Source organism: Protopterus annectens, chromosome 1.part0 (genome assembly GCF_019279795.1).
Source record: "Protopterus annectens isolate FY-2018-M chromosome 1.part0, PAN1.0, whole genome shotgun sequence".
NCBI classification, from domain to species: Eukaryota; Metazoa; Chordata; order Ceratodontiformes; family Protopteridae; genus Protopterus; species Protopterus annectens.
In genome coordinates, this window is record NC_056725.1 from 1613150980 (window position 1) to 1613175838 (window position 24859).

The 24859-nt window shown below is 38.1% G+C and overlaps 1 protein-coding gene across 1 annotated transcript in view; it reads left to right on the forward strand.

Annotated features, from left to right (window-relative positions):
• The window catches only part of CACNA1I (calcium voltage-gated channel subunit alpha1 I), a 3136920-nt gene that overhangs the window by 2082369 nt on the left and 1029692 nt on the right, over positions 1-24859 (forward strand). Inside the window, exon 11 of the mRNA XM_044073362.1 lies at positions 13425-13542. Within this exon, the coding sequence (XP_043929297.1) occupies positions 13425-13542 (118 nt within the window). The remainder of the gene's footprint in view (positions 1-13424; positions 13543-24859) is intronic.

Genomic DNA, 24859 nt, shown 5'->3' on the forward strand with positions numbered 1-24859 from the left:
TACATACACCTATCCCTGACATGAAAATTTTACACTTCATTTTGGATTTGTTAATTTACATATGGAAAATATTTCATATTTCAATAGCTTTTCACAAACACACTTCAATAATTGCAGAGCTCTGCATCTCACAGAAGATATTTCACTGTGCACCCTCAAATTATTTCAGATTACAGATGACATGTTCCTTCTTAATGTTGAGGTTGTCATTTTTAAAATATAGCCATTGACATACAAATATTGCTGGTATTTCTAACTGTGTGAACAACAAAGCTGCATAGCTCAGAGCATGTCCAACTCTAGTACCATCCTCTCTGTACACTAGCATGTACTTATTCTCTTGCTTTATGCCCATAAATGCTTTCTGAAATAAATATTGCTAAATATGGCATATTTTCCTTAATGTCCCACAAATAATCATCAGTACCTGATGGGTTATACAATTCATATAGACCGTTTCACTGTGCACACATAGTAGTTCATATCAGCTCACAGATGACACCTTGCTACCATTTCTGACATAATAATATTAGTATGCAAATATTGTTCATGGTTAAACCTACATGGACAAACAAAGGTGTATGGCTCAGGATGTGTGCATGTCAAATGCCCCCGTTGTGTCAATTTTGGCTGCCATCCTGGTTGTTTGTGTGTGTGTGTGTGTGTGTGTGTGTGTGTGTGTGTGTGTGTGTGTGTGTGTGTGTGTGTGTGTGTGTCAAACCAATAGTCAGACTGGGTAGTAAGAACAGTACTGTGGCCATCATAAGTGGGTTGAAATTATGTCATGTTTATGGTCTGTTAATTTCCTTGGAAAGTGTTTTTTTTTTTTTTTGTTACCATCTTACACTCATTCCCTCCAGTACAGCTCTTTTCAGTGTATACCTTTAACTCACCATGGGTGTGGCTTGAGCCTTTAAATAATGAAGTTGTCACATTGCAGTTCTAGCAAATACTCAGTGACAGACGTCAAATATCAATACAATTATGTTTACCATCATGTACGCTTCAAGGTAAAACATTCCGATACCTTGTATGTAACATGGTTTTAGGATTATTAATGCAAATATGAAAAAGCAGTATTTGACGCCTAGAGGCGCAGTAGGAGGTAACTGTAGAAATGCCTGGAGGCACACTCAACTGCAATGAGTTAATACATTTGGCAGTAAATGACTTGAATTGTATTCCACTAAAACAAATCTTCATGTGTACAGTAGAAATAATAAAATGCTGCTCTATAAATAGTGCAACAATTTGCTTTAGTGAAATGTTCCCTTCATCTGGGCTGAGTAAATAACAACACATTAAAACAAATGACTGTAATGACTGCCTGAAGAGAGTCTGTTTGAGAAAACAAATCGATATAGGAGTAAGCTAACTGTTCAGTCACAACATTTTTCATCTGAATTATGAAGGGGAAAACTGATCTTAAAGTTATTTTCCAGACTTATTTTAGGCATTGTAGCACACAATCCAGGGAATTGCCCTCAGGGCCAGGATCTAATAATACTACAGGTATTTACTGTGATAACGCTTGTAGGATCACAAGAAGACTAAGGAGTTAAAAATTATGGCCTTCTTAAATTCTTACAAAAGCATTGTACTGAGACATGTCAGTCTTCATTGCAGACACGTGACTTTGGAAAATATGACCGTTTACACTCAGAATAAAATGGACATGGTATTGTCATCTGTCCATCCATCCATCCATCCATCCATCCATAACCCCTTTTTCCCATTTTTGCACATGGAGTCGGCCTGTCACTTCAACAGTGACAGTCATCTAGAGCCAAGAAGACCAGATTTTTTTCAATCAAATATGGTATTGGGGATACTAATTATAAAAATTAATAACATGGAAAGAAGGAATGCTTTCAGAATGATATATTGGTATAGGAACCCTAGACAAAGTATAGAACAATAGGAATATTTGTCCTCTCTCTTGGAGAATATTACATTATTTTTCACGAGTGACTTAAATTTTCCTAATTTAAACTGAACAAAATCACTAAGCACATCCTTTTCAAAGAGTTCATTTTTGAGAATTATGGCTGAGAATAATTTTACCCAGCTTTTCTAGTTTCCCACAAGAGAATACAACTTACTTGACTTACATTTGGTCACCAATCAGTTCTGGAACATAGCAACAATACCAGGCAAGATGTCTCAAGTATCATAAGATACCTAGCCACAGACACCTTTAAGTATGCACAATTAAAAGTTCCTGCCTTCCTTTCCAAGCACTTAATAGTGCTCACCTCCCACATCAAAAATGGCTGTACATGATAACATTGTGTCTACCCATGCAGTCGGCAAGACTAGCCTTAAAGGTAGTCAAAGTAGTACTTTGACCTGTAGTGGTAACTTATTCTATAGGCTGGGAAAACATTGAGTTGAGAACCTATCTCTCCAGCAAGTCTTGTTCATATGTTGCAGTAGATTTTGGTCTCTAGTGGAACTGTTTGTAGAGCCACTGGTTTTCCAAAGAAAAAGAAGGTTGAGTCTCTCATGGTTCAAAAAGCAAGACACAGGTCACCTTAGGGCAGCCTGTAGGTTACTAAGCATAATGAAACTTGTACTATTCTATCAGGTTGGAGGATTTATGGCCTTTGATTTTTGTAGAAAGATAAGCCTGGGGTCTTTATAGTTAAGAAATATGGTTTAATATTTAAATATAAAAATGAGCATTGTATTCACTGATGGGTGAGCTAAATGGAAAGTATGATAGCAGGATAAGTTCCATAGATCTTGAAAACATACCTTTGGAAACGAATTGGGACAGACAAAAGGATTTCCTGTCTGTGATAGAAACATGATAATCGGATAACAGAAGATTGTCCATATAAGCACCCAAATCTGTTATGACAATGCATGTCTGAAGAAGTGGACGCAGCATCTGTACCATGCACTACTATGCTGCACTTTTCTACATTTAACTTGAGACCATTTTCAGGACACCAGGCATGTGCGTATTTGAGCCCTCACCTTTGATTTTTAGTATCATTGCATGAGAAGGTAATAGGGCTAAGCCTGCAGTCATCAGAAAGCCCACTCAACCACATGTATGGGATATTGGACTGGATATCTGCAAAATGAATGCTAAGGAGGAGAGGGTCCTGCATGGGTCTCTGAGGTACCCCACTAGTTACAAATGTATATTCAAAGTTAACTTTTACAACCTGGAATCTGCCGGCTAGCTATTTTGCAATCCAGTGGGTAGCATACATTTGTCTGTTTCTTTACAATGTAGTCATGGATTTAGTTTCAAAAACCTTGACCTGATTGAAATAAGCAATGTGTACTGGTTTACCACTGTCCACAGCCTCAATAACCTTTTCAAAGAAGCTTAATAGGTTAAGAAGACAGGATCTACCCTTCACATAACCAGACTGATTGGTATCAAGATTAGTTAAATTGTCTGTGTCTGCATACATGAGATCTGTTATGATATGTCCCATGGCTCTGGCTATATGGCTGGTGAAGCTGATGATGGACCTATAATTGCCTGGCTCTACAGAAGAACCACCATTGTATAGGGGAGTCACAGTGACTGTTCTCCAGGCATCAGGCACAAATCCGGTGGGACGGTTTAAAAGTTTAAATAGAGAGAGCATTAATGAGAATACTGCCTGGTATGTTTTTTGGTCCTGTGGAGGTATTAATTTTAGTGTATGACAAGGATTTTAAGCCTTGTTCCAAGGTGATTTCAGGGGGAAACTAACCATGTTCATCATGTAGATCATTGCTGCACTAGCTTTAGCTTTATTGGCTATATCTTATTAAAGCTATAACAGCAAGCCAGCTTTCAGAGCTTCAAGGCAACCTCCACATGTCCAAACCATTAATCAGCTCAAGCTGAACAGAATAAAAAGTCAGGTTTATTTGCCAAGCCCTGCAAAGCCTTACTGCAACTGAAAACCTTTCATCAAGCAGGCTTCCAGTGGTCAGTTATTGTTTTTCCAATGCTGGAGAGATACGTTCCTTTCTAGAATTCCACTTTACTTTCTTAGATTGTACTTTCAATAATTGTACCTTTTCTATGAAAGATATATTTTAAAGCTGTGAAAAATGACCGTCAGTTGTTGGAATTTGTGGTAAAATAACAGTAAACTACCTTTTCTCAAATAAAATGTGCATCATTTTACTTTTGGGGACTGGGATATGTGTTTAAACTGATTTACTGTGTTTTTGCAGGGATTTTTTTTAATATTTGTTTTACCAACTACTGTAGCCTGGCTTCCTTGTGGATCAGTTATCTTTTTCAGCTCACTTGCTCAATTCTCCCTTCTTCCAGCCACAAAAATTATAACATTTCTGAATAGCTTTTGCCACCACAGCAGACTGCTAAATTGTCTCAGCAGCTGATAGGTGACCCTACTGTGGCCCAAACTGGTTCCTCATGACATTTATTTTTTCTCTGCTTCCCATTTTTTTTATTCCCTACAGCCATCATGTACTGGGAGTTAGACACATCCTTTGCAGCTGTTAGAGTGCCCTTGTTGGGCACAAAGAACCACTCTTGCCAGCTCTAGGTGAAGGGACAGAGAATGCCATTCTGCCTAGCCAGAAAGCTATGTCTATTCCTAAGGATGCTTTTTCCTGGCAAAAGTAAGTCTGTTTCTTCATAAATCACTGTGAAAAAGAAATAAATGTATTCTCGTGTCACAAAGAAGTGACTTACTGAGCTTTGCGCAGAGTTTAGTTCAGGCTTTTCACTCTTCCAGTATGGCTGTTTCTGGTAAAAATAAGGAGATACTTAATTCTTTGAATGGATAAAATATCTTCAACCTCAAAGTATTTGTGAAGTGACAGATTCCGTTTTGCCTCCCCAGGTTTCTGATTCATCTTCCAAGGAGAGTGCTGCTTCAGGCAGTCCCATTGAAGGATTTTCTTTCTCTGAAATCATTTACAGAATAGATTATTTGTTTCATTGGGAAAATAATAATAATGTTTCTCAGTTCTTAAGAATGTACTATAACTTAATAAAACTGGAATTTCCAGAACCTGCCCTAATTCCTCCTGTCCTTTCTGCTTTAGGAGATGTTTTTGTGACAGCATGCAACTTGCCTGATAGTCAGCCTACTGCCCCCAGTGAAAGCAGATATATTGTATAAAGCTCCTCAATCTTTTAAGGTTTACTTACACTCATCACAGATCAAGCTCAATGGATATTGCTTTTGAGCACCCACCAGTTGCTCAATATCTAGTTAATACTAATCCTTCTCCATCTTACAAGGATAGTAGGCTTTTAATAGATTTAGGAAACACTGTATTCTTCTGCAGTGCTTGTTTTAAGTATTTTCCACTGTCAGTCTCATATGTTAAAGTTTATGACTGGCTCCTTTCAGAATATGAGAAATATTTTGGCATATGTTTCCTCTTCTAAGAAGAAATTTGCTTTGTATATTTTGGTTTCTTCTATGTTTTAAGTGGCTAACTTATTTGAATATGATTCTGCTGATGCCACCTCAAGGGCTGCTGCCACTGGCGCTGTTATGAGAAGGTTTGCTATGGTGAGTTCTCAAAATCAAGAAGAAGATGTAGAAAATTACATTCTGAATTCTCCCTTGGCTAGAGACTGTTTTTGGAACTTCTGCTGCATAGGTCCTTAAAAAGTGTGCTACAAGAGGTAAGCCAGTACAAGAGATCTCTTAGGTTTTTCAGACCTCCTTCACATTTGTCTAGGGATTTAATGTTCCATGTGTAACATTCTTTAAAAAGCAAAATAAACAAACCAAGTGAGCTGCTGGTTAATTTAAAAGCAATTTCAGGAGATTCCAAAAATAAAGCAAGACACCCCACAGAACAAATAACAGTTGAATATGTCTGACTAAATATTTGCAGCAAGAAAACCTGATACTAGAAAATCATGTATTAGTAAGTGTAAAATGTTTACTAGCTGGTGCCAAGAAAAGACCTAGCACCAATTTAGCTCTAGTGTTTTTTCTGGTTCTACATTATTTGTGTGAGTTGTTATCCTCTGGCCCCTCTTTCAATGCAGTCATATGCAAAAACAAAATGAAAGAAGTGTTGCACACATAGCTTCTTAGGAAACAGGTGGCTCCTCCTTATGATGTGTTGGAAAAACTAACTCCTGCTCCATTTGTACCCTCTTTTCAGGCTGACTTGAGGTTCTTAACATGGAAAACAGTGTTACTGTTTGCACTGACCTCTAAAAGAAGATTGCCCTAGTCGTAAGCTCTTATGGTTGGTCAACTTTATCTCATTTCACACAAAGATAGGGGCTCCTTGCTATTAATCCTTCTTTTATGGTCAAAGTAGTATCCAAGTTTACCTTGACCCAAGTTGTCCATCTTTCTATCTTCTTTCCAGAACCTAAAAATAAGGGAGAAAGCATGTTCCATACCTTGGATGTCCTTAGATAACTCAAGTTCTATCTTGGCATAACAAAATCTTCATGAATTCTAATCAATTGTTCATTTCTTGTGAAAATAAAAAAAATGACAACCTGTGTCAAAGCAGACTATTTCCAAATGGTTGTCTTATGCTTTTACCTTTTGCTGTACCCCGAACAACAAAGCAATTCCAGGCAAAGTGAAGGCTCATTTTACCTGGACATTGGCTTCATCTGTAGCTTTCTGGAAAAGCGTTGGATTCTAGAAGTATGCTGGAAGCAGCAACTTGGTCCTGTTTGCATCCTTTTGGAAAACACTATAAACTAGATTCATTCTTCACATTTAGTAAATGCTTTGCTAGGATCATTCTTCAGGGGCTCTTGGACCCTTATCCTTCGTCTTTGCTAGGACAATACTTCAGAGGTTCTTGGACCCTCACCATTCATCTTCACAGTAAGTCTAATCTATGGTAATCTATCCATACAGCTAAGGCTACTGCAGAAGTGATCCATATGATGAACATAGTACAGTTATGTAAGCGAACTTATCTTAATAGATGTCTGAATGATGATTGCTGGAGTAGGTACCACCTCCTTCCACCTGCCTTATTTTGTATGTCTTTTATTTCAGGGTGTAGTCTTCCATTTTATTTTCATTGCATTGTCCTTATCATGGCTTTAGCCTTCTTTTTTCTATCAAGAAAGCTCTGTCTGGCTTGTGTGAGATTTTAGGAAGCTCAGTTTGAGTTGACTAATGGTTTGTGTGTGTGGAATGTACTCTGAAACTTAGGAAGCTGTCTGCCTGTTAATTCTTTATCAGTATATAAGCCATATAGCTAAGGTACTGCAGCAGTGACCATTCAAACATTTACTATTATGGTAAGCTTACTTGCACAACTATGCTTTCAGGAATACTGGAAGCAATAATGTGGGTAGTTGGGGTAAAGTTAGCACTAAATCTATCTACTCATATACTGGCTATGTGCTTGGGACTGGAATATGTGAAATCGATGTAGATGAGCTCAGTGCATTGTCATACATTATTCCATAATTTCCTGATGTACCTAAAGAAAGTCTCATTTATTTTAGTATTAAGCCTGATAGAGAAGATCACTTATTTTTGGTCATATTTAACTAGCATAGAAGAGATGAAGGGTGGAGGCCAGGCATAGGCTAGGTTAGCAAGGACCAGATCAAGGATATTAAAACCTTTAGTGGACACTTTTACAATTTGCTCTAGCACTTTGGCCTTAACAAATTCCAGGAAATGTTGACCATATTCACTTATAATGGTGTAAGTGTGCCGGTTAATACTTGACTAATTGAAACTCTCAGGATGATAACTTTCATATTTAACCTCTCAGTTGTGTTAAGGTAACTTCTTAGGTCATCTGGGAATATTCTTGGGGTTTGTAGCTAGCAATGACATGATAGTTGGTTTTCCTAATGGTGGCAAAGGGCCCTATACAATTTAATTTTGTGTTTTCCCTTCTTTTAGTATCACTTCCACACTGGGTCTCCAAGAAAGTAGATGATATAAAAAATAGGTCCATTATTACAACCAGTGATAGTAAGGAGTGCAAAGTGATATATTTTGCACTCTTAAAATTCAAGTCAGATGTAATAATAATATTGTTAGAGGTTGCTATTAAAGATCAGGGTCTGGGGATTGTTATTAATAACAATTTATGGAAAATACTCCTTTAGCAAGGAATTAAACTTTTAGTATTATGGGTCTTATTTTTACAACTCTGATAATGAAGACCTCCTCATACTGACAGGAATGTATAGTTTTTACATCTACCTGTTTGGCAGATACAATACCTTGTTCTTTACATATTCTGAGGGAAAACTTTTCAAAATACACAAAGGAAATTTATCAGAAGAATTCCAGCTTGCATTCCACTTTTCATTTTTAGGGTCTGAAGAAAAAGTATCAGTGCAGTCCATTCATTGTCATAAGCCTTCTTGCCAAAACATATAATTAATTGGTTCATGCCAAAGACAATATGCTGTTTCAAAGTGAAACAGATGGTTATTGTGAAAGTTTGTTTCACGTGAAAATAAATAATTTATCAGAAAGTATGCATTTTAAAATGTATTTATCATTTAGGTTTTACAAATGGTTAATATAGTCACATCAGAAAAGAAACAATATTATAAGTGTGATATTCCAGAGAGTTACTGGAATTGAAATTGCAGTATAGACCGGATCAATGGTCCATGAGTATGTATTCACCTTAGCTATCTGTGCTCATTTTCTCATAGATCACTATTTACAATGAAACCTGTATAAGGATTAGAGTCAGAATCACTGTTTACATTGTGAATGAGATATGGTACATAAGGTGATTTAACCTCAAAGCAAATGGATGAGCAGTTGTGATGCATCACAAATCATTTAAATTGCATTCATGCTGACGAATGAATAGTATATAAAAGTGGTGCACTGGGCTGTATTCATTATATCAATGCAGAGAGCACTGACAAAGCATGATGCCTAGGGGGAAATACTGATGTGTTACTGTGCAGAAACAATGTTACTGTATAACCTTTGACACTACAGTCCGACCATGGAGTTAGAATATATAAGTAAGGTGACATGGGGGCTGATCCCCCAACTTGAGTGTTGGTGGGGACAAAGCCTCCATGTAAATATCATTTTGTGGTAGGGTTGCCACATTTTCAAGTGCCCAAAGTCGGACATTTTTGGTACAAACATCAGATTTTGCAGAGCAAAACATACCCACGGCCAGTACAAAGGACAGAACTTCACTTTTTTGCCTAAATAAAAGCTTATTCTTGTAGCATTTTAGTTGCTTATTCTGTTTCTTATAACATTTAGGCATTTCAGATACAGAATAACTGTTTTTTGCAACTGTTGCATGAAATATAGGAAATAATTTTGTCCTAAAATCTCAGGACATTTGCCATTTTTTCAATTTTTTTGCAGGACACAACTGCTCAAAGAGGGACTGTCCCTTGTAAAGTGGGACAGGTGATAACCCTATTTTGTGGTTTGTCTTTCTGTTTGTATGATCACAAATTTAGTGCTGTTCTCCTTGCATTTTTGATTGCATTTTGGTTTGAAGTGTGTGGTCGGCCTCTTGCATAACCAGTGTTTTTCATTTATTTATGTGAAGATTGACTTTGCTAATTTTCAGGATTTGCTTATATATGCAGTGTTCATACTCAGACACACACACACACACACACACACACACACACACACACACACACACACACATACACACACACACACACACACACTTATACCTACACACTCATATGGAAGCACTTTAGTGTTTACCAGTTTAAATGCAGTCCCTTCATTTTATAAACATTTTCTGCACATTGTCAACATTTATGTAAGACTTTTAAAACCAGTAAATGTATTGAAATTGCTTTTCCATTGGTGATTTTAAATAATAAAACCAGAATTTACTTCCACTCAAGTAGAAGACTATATTAGCTGTTTACTGCATTTGTGAGATTGCATCTGTGATGTTCGTAAGACCGTCAATAGAGATTACTTTGTTCTACGTCAAATCAAAATATAGGCATTCAGAAACTTACATAGTTATGATACTCAAATTTAAGGCTTTTGCATTAAGGCTTTTGCATTTTTCCGCATTGCTGGATAACAATACCCTTTCTTATACTTGTAACAATAAAGTGAAACAAAAAATTATCAGAACCATCACTTTGCTCAGAAGATGCTTTAGTATCATGAATATGTATTCTTAGTTTGAGTTTCAAAAGGTATCTTTAATCTAAATCTGAAATATGGGAGCTGTTAACCTAAAATGGGCTGCCTATTTATTTACTTAGCAATTACCAGTGACTGGGTTTTATTATCACGGGATTTACTCATGGCTGGTATGGTTTTGTCATGAGGATGAAGCACAAGTGATTAATGAAGCCAACCGTGGAAAAATCCTGCAATACTCACACATTGAAGTGGGTTACTGCTATTATACAATGACATTATTTAAGAAATAAATTGTTTATCTTCCTTAAATAATGTATTTGTATAAGGGCAATTCAGTCTTCTTCCATGTTGTTTTCCCTAAACTAATGTACTGCACGTGCACATGGGACTTAACGTTCCCATGCTTGCACACCATAGAGCATGTCTGCCGCTGCTTATTTTTTACTATTTAAAAAATTACAAGGCCAACACAAAAATATAAGAAATGTCAGGTATGTTTCTGTTTCATTAGTTTTGCAGAATGTACTTATTTTTTCTTGTATTGGCCTCTGTCCCCAGGTGTTATCAAGCATATGCCAGTAGAAAGTTTGACTGCTCAATAGTACTTCAGTGGATGGATTATTTTGCATTGGTATTTGCTAGATTTACAATGGGTACATTGGCTGGGCTATGTAATCAGTGTGCTCATTTTTCAATAGTAATAATCCTTTGTTGCATAATTTTTATTATCATTATTATTTTAATTCAAGAAAGAAAATTAAAAAAAGATAACTAAATGTATGAGAATTAACATAATCAGATTAGACATGCTCTCTTTATTTTGATAATTTAATACGCTGTTGCTGCAAAAGTGAAACAATTACTTTTCATAATCCCTCCTCAAGATCAAATAAAATGTTTTTACTTGCTCATGTGATGGATGTTTAAATCATATTTTCACTTGAAAACAGAAGCTTTTTGAACAACCCATCATATTTATAAGATGATATGAACAGTACATTATTTTTAAATGAAATAACTAACTGCCACCAGTCCAGGGTTAGATATACAGTAAACTCTCAGTTAACCAGAACTCAAGCAACCAGAAAAAAAAAGAATCGAAGAAATACCGTACACTTTTCATGTGTTGCACTTTCTGTTTCCCCCCGCAGGAATGTACCTTATGTTTTTAGAGTTTTAGAGATTTAAAAAGGAAGATATGAGTAAATTCCCTCTCTTCCCAACCTAAGAGCAATTCAAACCAAACAAATAGTATAGGGTACAGTATTAGTCAGGCCTATTTTAATAGTAACTCTCAAGCAACCAGAAACTACAGTTATCCGGCATCTACCAATCCCAGTGGGCGCCGATTAACTGAGAGTTTACTGTAGTAAACTAAAATTAGAATCAAAATTTCATGTTTTTCAACATATGTATTTATTGGCTCTTGTACATTTTTGAACATTCAAGTATCTTCAGCCTCATTCTGATAAAGCTCCCCTATCCTGTCATCCACAGTGGGGAGTCTCCTATTTCTAGGGAAGATTTTTGATGGCCCACAATGAGGTGTTGCGGTTAGGTGGTAATAGGGCAGCATCTTACCAGTCTGAATTTCCATTTTTTTTTATCTTTCCTTCTCTCCTCACACTGCTTTGGCTGAAGGCAGTCTGCAATTCTTAGATCATCAAAGGTATATGAGCATGGTTCCACAAACAGTGGTACCTCATTTAACAGAAAGGATGCCTCCACAGCAGAAAAAGTTAATCTATATTGCTCAAGGCCATAATATGTCACTGTCTGCTAACTGATCATATCACAGTGTGACTCTCTAACATCTCCACTTTCACAGAAAGGTTACTCTCTTATCAACCGCTTACTGCCTTCTGTGTCCAGCTGTCCTCTTCTTCAGCTTGTTGCCATCTTATTGAGCCCAGGTCATGGGAGTAGCAGTATGGGACTTATTCATTTACATCACAGAGCCTTTTTAAATATAATGTCAGGAGGATTTCTCCTCATAAGGAAATGGAATGGAAATGCTGTGTCTTGCCCAAAGGTATTTTCAGACACTGATTGTTAAATGACTACCCACAGTAAGGAGCCCACTGGCTTTGAGTTATAACCCTGTGACTGTGACCCAAGTGAACCTGGTCTGATTAACATCCTGAGTAATGGAACATGTGGTGTGGGATGGAAAGGAACGAGGACATGAATATATATTCCCAAGGGGGTTAGGGAGAGAAATGAGAAATGAAGGCCCACATACCCTACCCGTATTTAGCATCCTCATTGGAGACAAGTGATCACATGGAGGTGCTGTGTTAAGGAAGGTCATCACCAGTGAGTGCATCCCATGTCACACTATGTATATATATATATATATATATATATATATATATATATATATATATATATATATATACATATATATATCACAGTGGTGCATTGCATATTCCTAATTAGGATTCTGTGGGCATATACATATGGAGTGATAACATAATGATAAGACTAAACATGGTTTTCCCATTTACAAATAATGGGTAGGCTCCCTATTTTGCAGCCTTTCTTCAGATCCAAAGACGTGCCTGTAGTGGAGGAAAAAATGGCCCCTTGGCAGCCACTCAAGTTTTATTTCAAACCCGCAGAGGTACAAACAGAGAGAAAGAGAGGGGCTAACCTAGCAGTGATGGGAAGGGAAGCATGATGATCGTTCAGCGAGCCTGGAGCAGTCAAATGAGGAAGAAAGCAGTCATGGTTATAAACAAAATGTGTCGGCATTACATAAAAACTAATTATATAAAGCCCTGCATTTAACAAGTAAAATATGCCACATTCATTAGGTGGTCTAAAATGGGTTAAGCTGTAAGTTTCAGATTAAAATATGTGAATTGTTTTATGACTAATATGGTACTGTTTGTTTTGGAATGAGAGACTGAATTCTGTGGAGATTCAACCCAGTGTATTACCTTCTGCATTACATAGGTTTTCTGGAATTGCAATGTAACACTACAATTTTATTGTATCTAGCATTCTGAAATGGGATTTCTGCCAACTGTCGATGAAACTACATTATATATTTTACTGCTGATGTATAATTTCTAAAATTAAAATGAAATATTCAGGTTTCAGTAAATGTAGTTTTAATCCAAGAATGTCTCCATCAGGGGATGTTATATCAAACATTTTAAATAAACCTGCCACTGTGTTACTAGGGTCAGATATTTAATACTATCAGGAATGCTTTTCCACAATAAGACAACATGAACATTAACTTTAATAGCTTTGAAAATGAGTATATGTGCACTAAATGAAGTGTTTTTGTTATTATTATTATTATTATTATTAATAATGTTTTATAACTAAATGTGTGACTTCTCTGTACAGCATCCTTGGAATGCATATATTTGGATGTAAATTTAGTCTGAAGACAGATACAGGAGACACTATTCCTGACAGAAAAAATTTTGACTCCTTGCTCTGGGCCATTGTCACAGTATTTCAGGTAAGACAGCTGCAGAATCAATTTTGTTTTCGAGCCAATATTTGTAAATGTTTACATTAAAGCACCTGAAAATTTATAATGTGGCATATGTGTGTATACATGTCTGTGTGGCAGCACCTAATGCCAAAGCATCTGTTTCATAGTTACCATACAACCAATTGTGTTTTGTGTTTGTGTGTCTGTATATTCATGTCATTTTGTTAAGCCTTTGAACATCATACAGATCAGAAGTATACTGTAATGGTTTATTTTAGCTGCAAAACTGTTTAATTTAAATGAGTTTCATGCTTTTCAACGTTTTGATGCTAACGATACTGAGTGTCAGAGGGTTACTTGTACTTGTAATGTGTTCTCTGCTTCCCAATGCTAAGGTTAAAAACAGTCTCTGTCTGCCCTTTCCTTATTTATTTCACTCTTGTTTGGTTTTCAGCTTTTACTTTATTAATAAGGAAGTCAGCATACTGGCTCCAGTTTAATCAACAGAATTTTGTTGTGCCAGAATGCATTATCTCTCTCTCTCTCTCTGGCAGAATGATCTTTGTCTGAGAGCCATGAGGTGTGATTTTTCTAGTTTTTTTTTGTGTGTCTGCAAAGCTAGGTAAAATGGATTCCAACTAGGGTATGTAAAATAGTGAAAAAGATTGTCATTGGTGTACATACAAAAAAGAATGTGATTCTGTAAAGTCCAGGCTCACCATTATTAAGAAAGTTGTAAATAAAATGTTTAGATAAAGTTCAGAAAAAGCGGCAAAAGTGCAGTTGAAGCTAAGCCTTTGCACTAAACCCACAGTGTTCACACTTGAGTACATGGCTGCTTGATCTGAGCCTATCGTGTCTTAGAGTGTATAACATGATTAGGACAGCTTACTGTCCCTTGGTCATTATATGTGGCAGTTGGCACAGAATACTAATGCTCTGACATATTAAAGGACTGCTTCCTGTAGTCAACGGTAGAGGTTGTGACTCATTCCAACTACATCTGCCTACTGTGTGACTCTGAGCAAGTTACTTAGCCTGAAAGTGCTCCTGGGTTGTCCCCCCCAAAAAAGGATACTTGTATCCAGTTGCTTTACCTAATTAAGAGATGAATAAAATAAAATAACTATGTTGTTTCATCATTATCACTTAGAAAGGTAGTTGCTCATCTGTTGCTGCTCACTCCATATGTTGGTGCCTGAAATTAATTGTTTCAACTTCTCCAAACTTCTAAGCCTGTGTGATTGTATGACTTGCTGTTCTTTGCCTAAGTACTGCTGATCTCTGTCTGCATTTGTTTTTGGAATGGAGTTATTCATTTAAGGTATGGTTAAATGTCCTTACGTTCACTGCTGCAGTATTCTTAATGATATGGAGATTCCCTCAAAGCCCAGTGTCTGGCGAGCCTTCCAAAGACTTTGAATTTAAAAGATATGCCAAGCATCATATGCTCCATGTGTAATGTAGGGCACAAAAGTGACATTCTGACTTACCAAAAACAGAACTTCTTTGCCGCCAGTCTGAACTTATGTTTTACACCATCGATCTGTTTACCTGTGTCCATCTTCTGCCAGTTGAATGCATTTTCATTTTCCAGTGACTTCCTATGCCTGTTTGCTGTTTTTGCAATCTAAGTGCCCCATTTGGGATTTTGTTTTTTCTCATTTTTTTGTGTTCCTTGAGGTTGTCATCCAGGAAGGATAAATGTCAGTATGGGAGACAGATTCCCCATAGAGATCTCCACAATAAGTGTCTTTTTTGCTTGTGCTTCTCATGACCATACATCTTGTTCTATTTTTTCAGGCATTTTTTCCAGAAACCCTTTGCAGTAGACTTTCTACCCTTTCCTTGTATCTTGAGAACCAGCATCTTAAGCTACTTGCTAAACATACTGTGGAAGAAATCTCCCATCCCGAGGGTCAACTGTTAGGGAAAAAGAAGAAGGTGAAACAAGTACGACCGGAATCATCTGGTGTCCAGCCTCTGCTAGGTGCTTCTTCTGAGTTGTTATGAGCCTGGATTCTCAGCCGGCTGTGTTGTCAGATTTATCCGCTGCAACCATGTTGGAGGCTGGTGAGGATACAGCTGGAAGCATGTCTGAAGAAGGTTTGCAGGCATCTGTCTCAGATGTTCAGAGGGAACCACTGTTGATTTTTTTGTTGGGCCTCTGGGAGTTCCTCAGTTTTTAGTTGGGGAAGAAGTTCCTGCTATCGTTCTTGACTGTCGTCCTGGATCTGAGCCTTCTCAGGGTGTTCACTTAAAAAAGAATCAAAAATTAAACATGTTTCTTTTGCTTTTAGGGATCCACAAAGTGAGTGACAGGCTTTTACTCAAGGGTTATTTTCTGACCTACTGCCCGTAAAGCCTCCTCATAGGGTTTCAGTTCCTGCTCCTCCTTGGTCCAATATTCCACTTGAAAGGCCTACAGACCAGGACTCTTCTGAGGATGAGTCAGATTCTGCTGATGAATCCCTAACTTGTTGTACTCAAATTACTTCTCTTTTGGACTATGGATCAGAGGAGGAGAATTCTTAGTCCTGATGTTCCTTTGGAGGAAATTTCCTTTGGGGACACACTCTGTAGGATGATGGATTTTTTTTTTTTGGTGGGATTGTACCACACATCTCAACCTGTTAGAGTAAAAAAATCTGGACAAAGCTATAAACAAGTGGGGCAAAGGCCCGGAAATAGGGACAATTTTTAAATATTGCTCTTACAAACTTAGAAAGTTGATAGAATAACTCAAACTATTTTCAGACTTCAGTCTTAAATAATTTGCCACTAATTTGCCAGAAAACCATAATTTTGTGAAAAATATGAGTACAACATCTGGACATTCTGTGAAAATCTGTACAGTTGAGAGGTATGGCATTGTACTCTGATCTCTGATATCCATAAGTGGTACTATGAGTTGTTGCAGTTGGAGTATCCTAAACCTGCAGCTGTTCCTCCTGTCTTGCCTGCTTTACTGGATGCTTTCTCAAATGCCTCTCAGGTGACTGATTCTCTTCCCCCTGCTCCCAGGAAGCCTGATAGGTTTTAAAGGGTTCCTGAGGATTGTTCTTTTTTATAAATGTCCTGCTGCTGACCCCTCAGTAGTGTCCATAGCCTCTGATAAGCCATCTCAATTGCTTCCTTCATCCAAGTTATTGCCTTCTGACAAGGCAGCAGAACTATGGACAAGCTGGGCAAAAAGATGTACACTTCTGCTACCCAAGCTTTTAATCTTATTATCAGACCCATTTGTCTAGGTATGTGTTGGCTGTTCTTTCTCAGGCCTATCAACTGGGAGCTGGGAATTGTTGATGTAAGTCTTATTGTGCCATTATTTAATTGGCTAGAGGGCTGGCTTGTTTAAAATTTGAATTTCTGTGCCTGAAGCATTTGGTGATATTTGGCAACATTTGGCGACTACGCTACTTGAGAAGAAGAGTCTTGCTAGTTTCTGCTAAACTCTACAAAAGCTAAGACTTACATTACTATAGCCACTGTTTTAGCACTTGTTTTTTGATGCATTAATTGAGTATATTCAGTATATTCTGTGTTGAATATCTGTACTTTTTGACCTTTTTTACAGTCTTTAGTTAGAACTGTCTTGGTTCCACTTTAATGAGAGTAGAGAGGCCTGACTTATTTTCTGTCCAAGGATTGTGTAAAGGAAAGAAGAATGCGGTGTTATGATTGGCCACAGGGCATAGTTTATTTTATTTTTTTTTCTCAACACTTAGCTCATAACCTACATGCAAGCTAAGATTTATATTACCATAGCTACTATTTTTTCACTTGTTTTTCGCATTATTTTGTCACAGATGTACTAACTGTTTCTCTGTTGAATACCTGCACTTTTTGACCTTTTTTAGTATTTAGTTAGAACTCCTGTTCTCTGAGCAGTGGCATCTAGCACTGATCTGTATAGTCTATGGTATCTCATAGCGTAATTCCCACTTGTAATCTGTCGAGACACGGATCTCTCACACTGTAAGTTTCCCTTAAAATACTCTTACTGATTAAACAGATTTTTTAGCTACTAGAGAATTTAGTTTGCGCATAGCTGAGCATTGCTCATCAAGTTCCTTGTGTTATTGACCCTTTCAATATTTAAATGCTCCTGTCTCCTCCGTAGTACATCAGCAGTCATGAATATGCACTTCCTGACTTTCTCCATGGACATTCTGGCTGAGATGGGTCTTCTGAGGCATTTTAGAAACTTTCTCATGTACACTGACAAACTACTTATTCCTAATTACACAAAGTATGCGAGAGGTATAAATACACTTTAACTCTGGAGGAAATCTCTCTCGTACAACCAAAACGAATCCTATAGAGATTATCAGTAACACTCGCACCATGCCTACTGCATAGGGTAAAGACCCTACACATAAAATGACTTATGCTGAGGCACTTACAGGTAACCTTTCTAATACACTAAGACCTCCTGCAAAGCAATCAAAAAAGGGTCCTCAGCCATTACTTAAACACTCCTTTAAAACACCACCCGCAGCTACACATAGTAACGCTGCATCCAATGCCTGTACTTCTAAGCCCTTAAGCCAAACTACCACATAATCAAATTAACTCATTCACTCTTGGAGCTTAGGAAGTTTGCACTGTAATTTCCAATGGGTGGAGCCTAAGCCTTTTGACAGAATCTAATTGTGTCTTCACATTTCAAACAAATGTTTATATTTCTGGAAACATAGGGGTTATGAAAGAAGTATAAATGGCAAACCATTCAGCACAGACTATTTTTTACATTGGTAGTATTCTTTAGGTTCTAGGTCTTAAACTGAATTTTATAAGTCACAGTAAACACAGTAACTATTACGTTTGTAATATTTTGTAAACAACTTACAATATCTCAGCAACCACTCAAGTTACGCACACATATTGTCAGCAGCATTTTATTTATCTAGCTGAGAGCTTTCATGTGAGGCTAAGGAGTTTTGTGTTTTGTGATGCTTTAGATGTTTACAAAAATGTGGAAATTATATCTGTGCAAATGGATATCATAAAAACAACAGTTAATATATTTAACTTGTACTAGACAGAGGTCAAATATTAAATCAGTTGAGTTTGCAATTGTCTAAGCTTTAAGATGAAATCTTTTAAAACCCTGTACATAGCAAGGTTTTGGAATTGCTGATACAAATATGAATAAGCAATATTTGATGTCTAGAGGCATCAGTAGGAGTTAACTGCAGATGCACCTGGAGGCGTCACTTGGATGTAATTAGTTAATTGATCATTGATGATTCTATAGTGAGGCACATCTATAGTGAGGCACACTGATGTCTCCCTCACCAGACTGAGTAAAGAGAGTCATGGTTACTTCATTTACGGTGCTAGGACCCATCAAATCACACAGGCACTCAGGTCATTGAACCACAGGTACCAGTATGACTCTGTCATAGTCCATGTGGATGATAATGACCTGAGACGTACCTCCCCAACTATACGAAGTGAGACATGATTAAGCTCGCTGATTATGTGTCTCAGGCAGGTATGAGCCCAGCACTGAGCAGCATATTACCTTCTCCAATGATGATACCATGTTACCAACAGAAAACGATTGATTTTAACAAATGGCTTAGCTTCAGCTGTCAGTCAAATGGGGGTACAATATTTGACGGCCCAGGAGGACATGGTTGACAGACCATGCTACTTTGCAAGGGATGGTCTGCACTTATTGTCTCTAGGCTTTAATATTTTGGCAAAGACTTTTTCCAGCCCCATAATGCCTTTTTTATGCAATGCCAGACTGATAAACCTGCCAACTTTACCCAACCTATGAAGGAATATCTAAAGGTGGTACTGCTAAATGCTAGAAGTCTTAAAAAGAAACTACACTCCCTGCAAGCCTTCCTCTCCCTGGAGAGTGTAGACATTTGTGTAATAATGGAGACATGGCTTAAAGCTGTGGAAGGTATCCTGGCAGTGCAAGGCTATAATGCTTTTCACACATTTAGACCAGCTACTGCACAGGAGGAAGGTAAAGGTGGAGAGTCTCAGTCTGTATCATAAACAACCTCACATCCAGACTAGGTAAAGTTTATAACCCACTGGAATTCATGCATGTGCAACTTACCATAAATGGGCTCTTGTACCATATCCTTGCAGCCAACAAGTCTGCCTCCATGTCCTAAGAAACCCATACTACCTATCTCAATGTACTAGGGTCCTTCACCATTCAACCCAATTCGATCTTCATGGGGGATATCAACTACCCCTCTATAGATTGTGAATCCTGTAAAACTTCTAAGGCACAAGCCCAGCAATTCCTAAACTTTAATAATACCAACATCCTGGAACAGTGGGTCCATTCTCATACCAGGGGTACAATTATCCTTGACCTTGTAGTCGCAAACATGGGGGAGTAGTGTTCTTCACCCAATGTAATGCCTGCACTCATTGGCTCTGACCATAAGGCAGTATTGCTTCAAATAAAAAGTAAATCCAGGGACCCAGGAAAACCAAAAACCTTCAGGAACTATTCTAAAGCTAATCTCTTTCTAATAAGCAACACCTTGGTTAACTTCCAAGCACCCCCAAACCCAATAAACACCATAGCACTATTTTCAAAATCCCTGTACAGCCATATTGATAGCTGTATGGGGTGAGCTTTGCCCACTCATATTAAGAATAAGACAAAGTCAAAAGAAAGCCACATAGGTGGAATCATAACATCAATTGGTTATACAACAAAAGAAAAAAAATCTTAGCCAAACTTAGGAGGAACAAAGGCCAAAACACTAAAAAAATCCTGACCAATCTAAACAGGCAGCTAAGAGGGTTAATTAATAATTTGAAGACTAAATCTGAAGAAAAATATCTTTTTAGCAAAAGACAACCACAAAGCTTTCTACAACTGTGGCCATACCCTGAAATACACAACAATGCACAGAACATATTGTAAATGACATCACCCACACTGAACCAGAAGATACTGCCAACGTTTTGGCAAACAAGTTCACCTCAAATTTCTTCCCACACTCCCCCCAATATTCCAAAGGAAATATTGCATACCATAACTCCCCAACAATTATTGGAAAACAGGTCTTCAATGTACTTTCCAAGGCCAAAAACACTGCATTGATGGTCCGTGATAATATTCCGGGAAGCTCACTAAACATCATGAAACATGACCTGTCTGGTCCACTTGAATCATGTTTCAACTGGACCCTACAGTCAGGTTTTGTGCCCAAGGAATGGAAAATGGCTATAATCATTCCCCTACACAAAAGAGGTCCAACCACTGATTAACTACAAGTCCATAGGTCTGGCCAGCTTTATATCTAAAGCCATGGAAAGAATCTTCATAGACAGAATAAATGAGGACATAGGTGACCTGCAAATGCTGGACCCATCGGAGTTCAGCTTTGTTAAAGGATGACCATGCCTATCAAATCTGGTGGACTTCTTTATGAGGGTAACCAAACCAATGGATGAGAGCAAGACTATGAACACAGCTTACCTCGACCTGGTCAAAACTTTTGATAGAATACCCCACTCAGGCATTATAGACAAGCTCACTAAATTAAGTATGAACCCTTTTATCACCCACTGGATAGCCAACTGGATCATTGATCAGACCCAGGAGGTCAAAATATTTGAGGCCTCCTCCACCAAGAGTCCAGTCACTAGTGGAGTCCCCCAGGGCTCCATATTGGGTCCGCTCCTTTTTGGCATCTATTTCTCTGAAGTGAAGCAAGCAATGAAGGTTTATGGTTGACTAAGTTTGCAAATGATTGCAGGCTGGGGGTTATCGTCAACTCCCCTGCAGACACATGCATTCTTCAAGAATGCCTATCTCTAATTAACAAATGCTGCCAAAGTCATGGTCTTAAACTCAATGCTAAGAATTGCATAATTCTACCCTTTGGGAAGTCAACCATCCCAAATAATTTCCGTGTTGATAATACACCCCTAACAGTTGACCCAGTGGTCAGGGATCTGGGTACACACATAGACAGTAGGCTTACCTTCGACCACCATGTGGCTGCAGTGGTGAAGAAATACTTTCATGCTGCACAACTTATAAGTAAGGGTATGGTATCTAGGTCCAAAGAGGTCATTATTCCACTGTAGTCTGTCCTCATCAGACCAGCCATAGAGTACAATGCTTCCTTCAGTATGTACCTGACCAGGCATATGCAGCAAGTAGAGTGATCTCAGAGGTTCCTTACAAAAAGAATACAAGGTGTAATAAACCTGCCTTACACAGAGTGCCTTAAAGCCATTTCCCTCTACTCAGAGTCCTATAGATTGCTGAGGGGTAATCTATGCCTGGCTTACAAGGCATCCACAAACCTCACACCTCAGAGTCTCCTGCATATTTGTACATCAAACAATTCCAGAAATGTAAGGTCTAAAGACCTGAATTTTGCCTATGATTTAAACAGAACATGCTGGAGAAACAGATAGGTGCCCCAGAGACTGATCACCTATGGAACAGGCTTTCCATCCAAGTTAAGCTAAGTTTGAATATTACCAATTGAAGAACACCTAAACCAGCAGATGGGGAATTGGAAATTTACACTAGGCCTGACACTCATGTCCTTTACAGACAGAGGTAGCTTATTAATTCCTGGCCCTCAAAATCCTATTTGGATACAGGATGTTATTATTCTTTCAAAAAAATTGACTAGGCTTAAAAAGTGTCTATATTAGAACACGGAACGTTCAAAATTTTGAGTGTTCTAATATTGACCCATTTTCAGCGAAAATATCGAAGAAACAGAAAAACATTTTTTTTCCTAGGGAAAGAATTTGGTTGTCCATTTCTGTTGCTTCAGTATTTTCAGCGCTGTGGTGGAAGTTACGGGTTGGGTTCAGGTAAGTGTGTGATTGTGTGGACGTGAGGGTTAGGGTGGGGTAGGTGAGTTAGGGTTAGGGCACAGGTGAGGTGACTGTTCGATAGTGACGGAACTTAGGGTTAGGTTTTGGGTTAAGGTAAGTGGATAGTTAGTGGTTAATGTATAGTTTAGTGTAGGGTTAGGTGTAAGAGTTTAGGTGTTGTGTGTGGACTGCTGTTTGTTTGGTGTGCTTGTGTTGTGTGTATGTGTTTTGGAACAGCTAATTTTTTCCCTAGGAAAAAATTTGCTGTTCTGTATGTTCGACGTTTAATATTTTCGATTCATAGGGTTCGATATTAGAACACTCGAAAGTTTGAATGTTCGGTGTTCTAATATAGACCCACTTAAATAGGCTGCCTAGCTAGTTAGTCTTGTAACAATCTATGAATCTATGAATTTAAACCTCTTGAAGAATGAGGGAGATATATTTTTATTGCCTGTCATTCTGCTGTTTATGCAAGGTGCAGCAAATTTAGAGTGAGAGCAAAAAAGTAAGTGGAGTGTGTGAGGAGGGACCTCCCCCTTATGGGGGGTGCAACAGGTTTCCACCTCACATAAAAAAAAAAAAAAAACTTTGTTGTGCTTTTCTTTGTACAGTAGCTCATAACTTTACAAGCTTGAGTACATTTTTCCAGTGTGTCTGTACTTTAACCGTCTGTTATAGGCATTATTAGCTGACATACAGGTTCATAGGTGATTGCAGTATTATATTTTAATTCCCCAGATATGGGATGGGGCAGTATCAGGGAAGTGGGTCTTTTTTGTGTTGGGCAATACCCCAGGAATTAATTTATGGTTCCCCATCAATTTATTCAAATTTGTTTTGAAGAAAATGAATGACCGGCATTGTTTTATGAAGATGCGAAGTTTATTTCATAGATAAGGTAGCCTTTGGGATAAAATCTGTAAATCCAGCAAGTTCTGTTAGAGTCATGAATAAGGTTCAGGTCCATAGAATGCGTAACCTTCATATACTTTTTCTTGCGAATATTTAACATTTTAATCAGGGCTGGATCAGAGAATGCCTTTTGGTCAGGCATAAGTCCCCTCTCTAGAAACAAGATAGGGCCTGTAGTTGGTCTGCTTAAGACAAGTCTCTTATGCTTTGTATTTATTTAGTGAGAAACCTATGGACTACTCCAATTGGTATAAATTCAGTGACATTCCATTCAGTGGTATCCACAAACTAAATGACCCTCCAAATAAGTGAAGACTACCAATTGTAGATGTGTGTATTCCTCTTTATTTAGCCATCTAATCTTTTCTAAAGTGTCAGCACCTGGGCATTTTAGACTTAATATTCTGGTTGTGTGATTTACAAATAAAGTGCCAATACCAAATTCAAGCATAGCTCCTGTTTGGTATCTACTTCTCTGAAGTACAGGCTAACACAGAAGGCCTCTGGCTAATGAAGTTCGCAGATGACTACAAACTAGGAGCTATAGTCGAGTCCACAAATGATGTGGACATCCTACAGAAGGGCCCCACTGAGACAGATGCCTGGTGTCAGAGCCATGGCCTCAAGCTCAATGCCAAAAAGTGCAGTGTCATCCCCTTTGGTAAAAACTCTGTACCCATGAACTACCACATAGGCAGCAATCTACTTAACACCGAATGCGTGATAAGAGACCTTGGGACCCAGGTGGACAGTAGTCTCTCCTTTGATAGTCACATCGCCACAATAGTCAGGAAGTCCTTCTGCATGGCACACCTTATCATAAAAGGGTTCTCATTTAGAAAAAAAGAGGTCATTGCTCCCCTCTACTCATCACTCATAAGACCCATTATAGAGTACAACGCCCCTTTTGGAATGTACCTCACAAGACAACTACAGCAGCTGGAAAGGCCACAGAAGTACCTCACAAAGAGGATTGCTGGCCTCAAACAAATGCCCTACACTGACCACCTCATAAAACTCCAGCTTTACTCCGTAGCATATCGCCTACTCCGAGGTGATCTCTGCCTAACATATAAAGCTATGTCAAACCCAGAGCTGTTGGACATACTACACCTAAAGAAATCCCAATCCCTCCAAGCTACATGCTCTAGGGACCTAAACCTTGTCACCACAATAAACAGGACATGCTGGAGGGATAGATTCCTGTCCCAGAGACTTCCTATACTCTGGAACAAGCTACCCATCTATGTCAAGCAAAGTTCTTCATTAGCACTCTTCAAGAAAAATCTTGATGAGTGGATGGGAAATAGGAAATACACCCTGGGGATTACTTCTGTGTCTCTGCTGGACAGTAGCACAGGAAAATATCTTTCTTGGGTGGCGTAAGCTATGGAACCTTGCTGGCTAGACTTACGTAGGCCCTTGGGCCGATAGCCTAGTACCTACCTATGAACCTATGACAAACCTAGGTAAGAAGGAGTCATGCAGAAGTAAGGCAAGGAAGTAATATTTTTTAACAAAGAAACAATATTATTAAACCAAAACATATGAACGGCAAAAAAATAAATAAAAAAAAGAGAAAGAGAGAGGG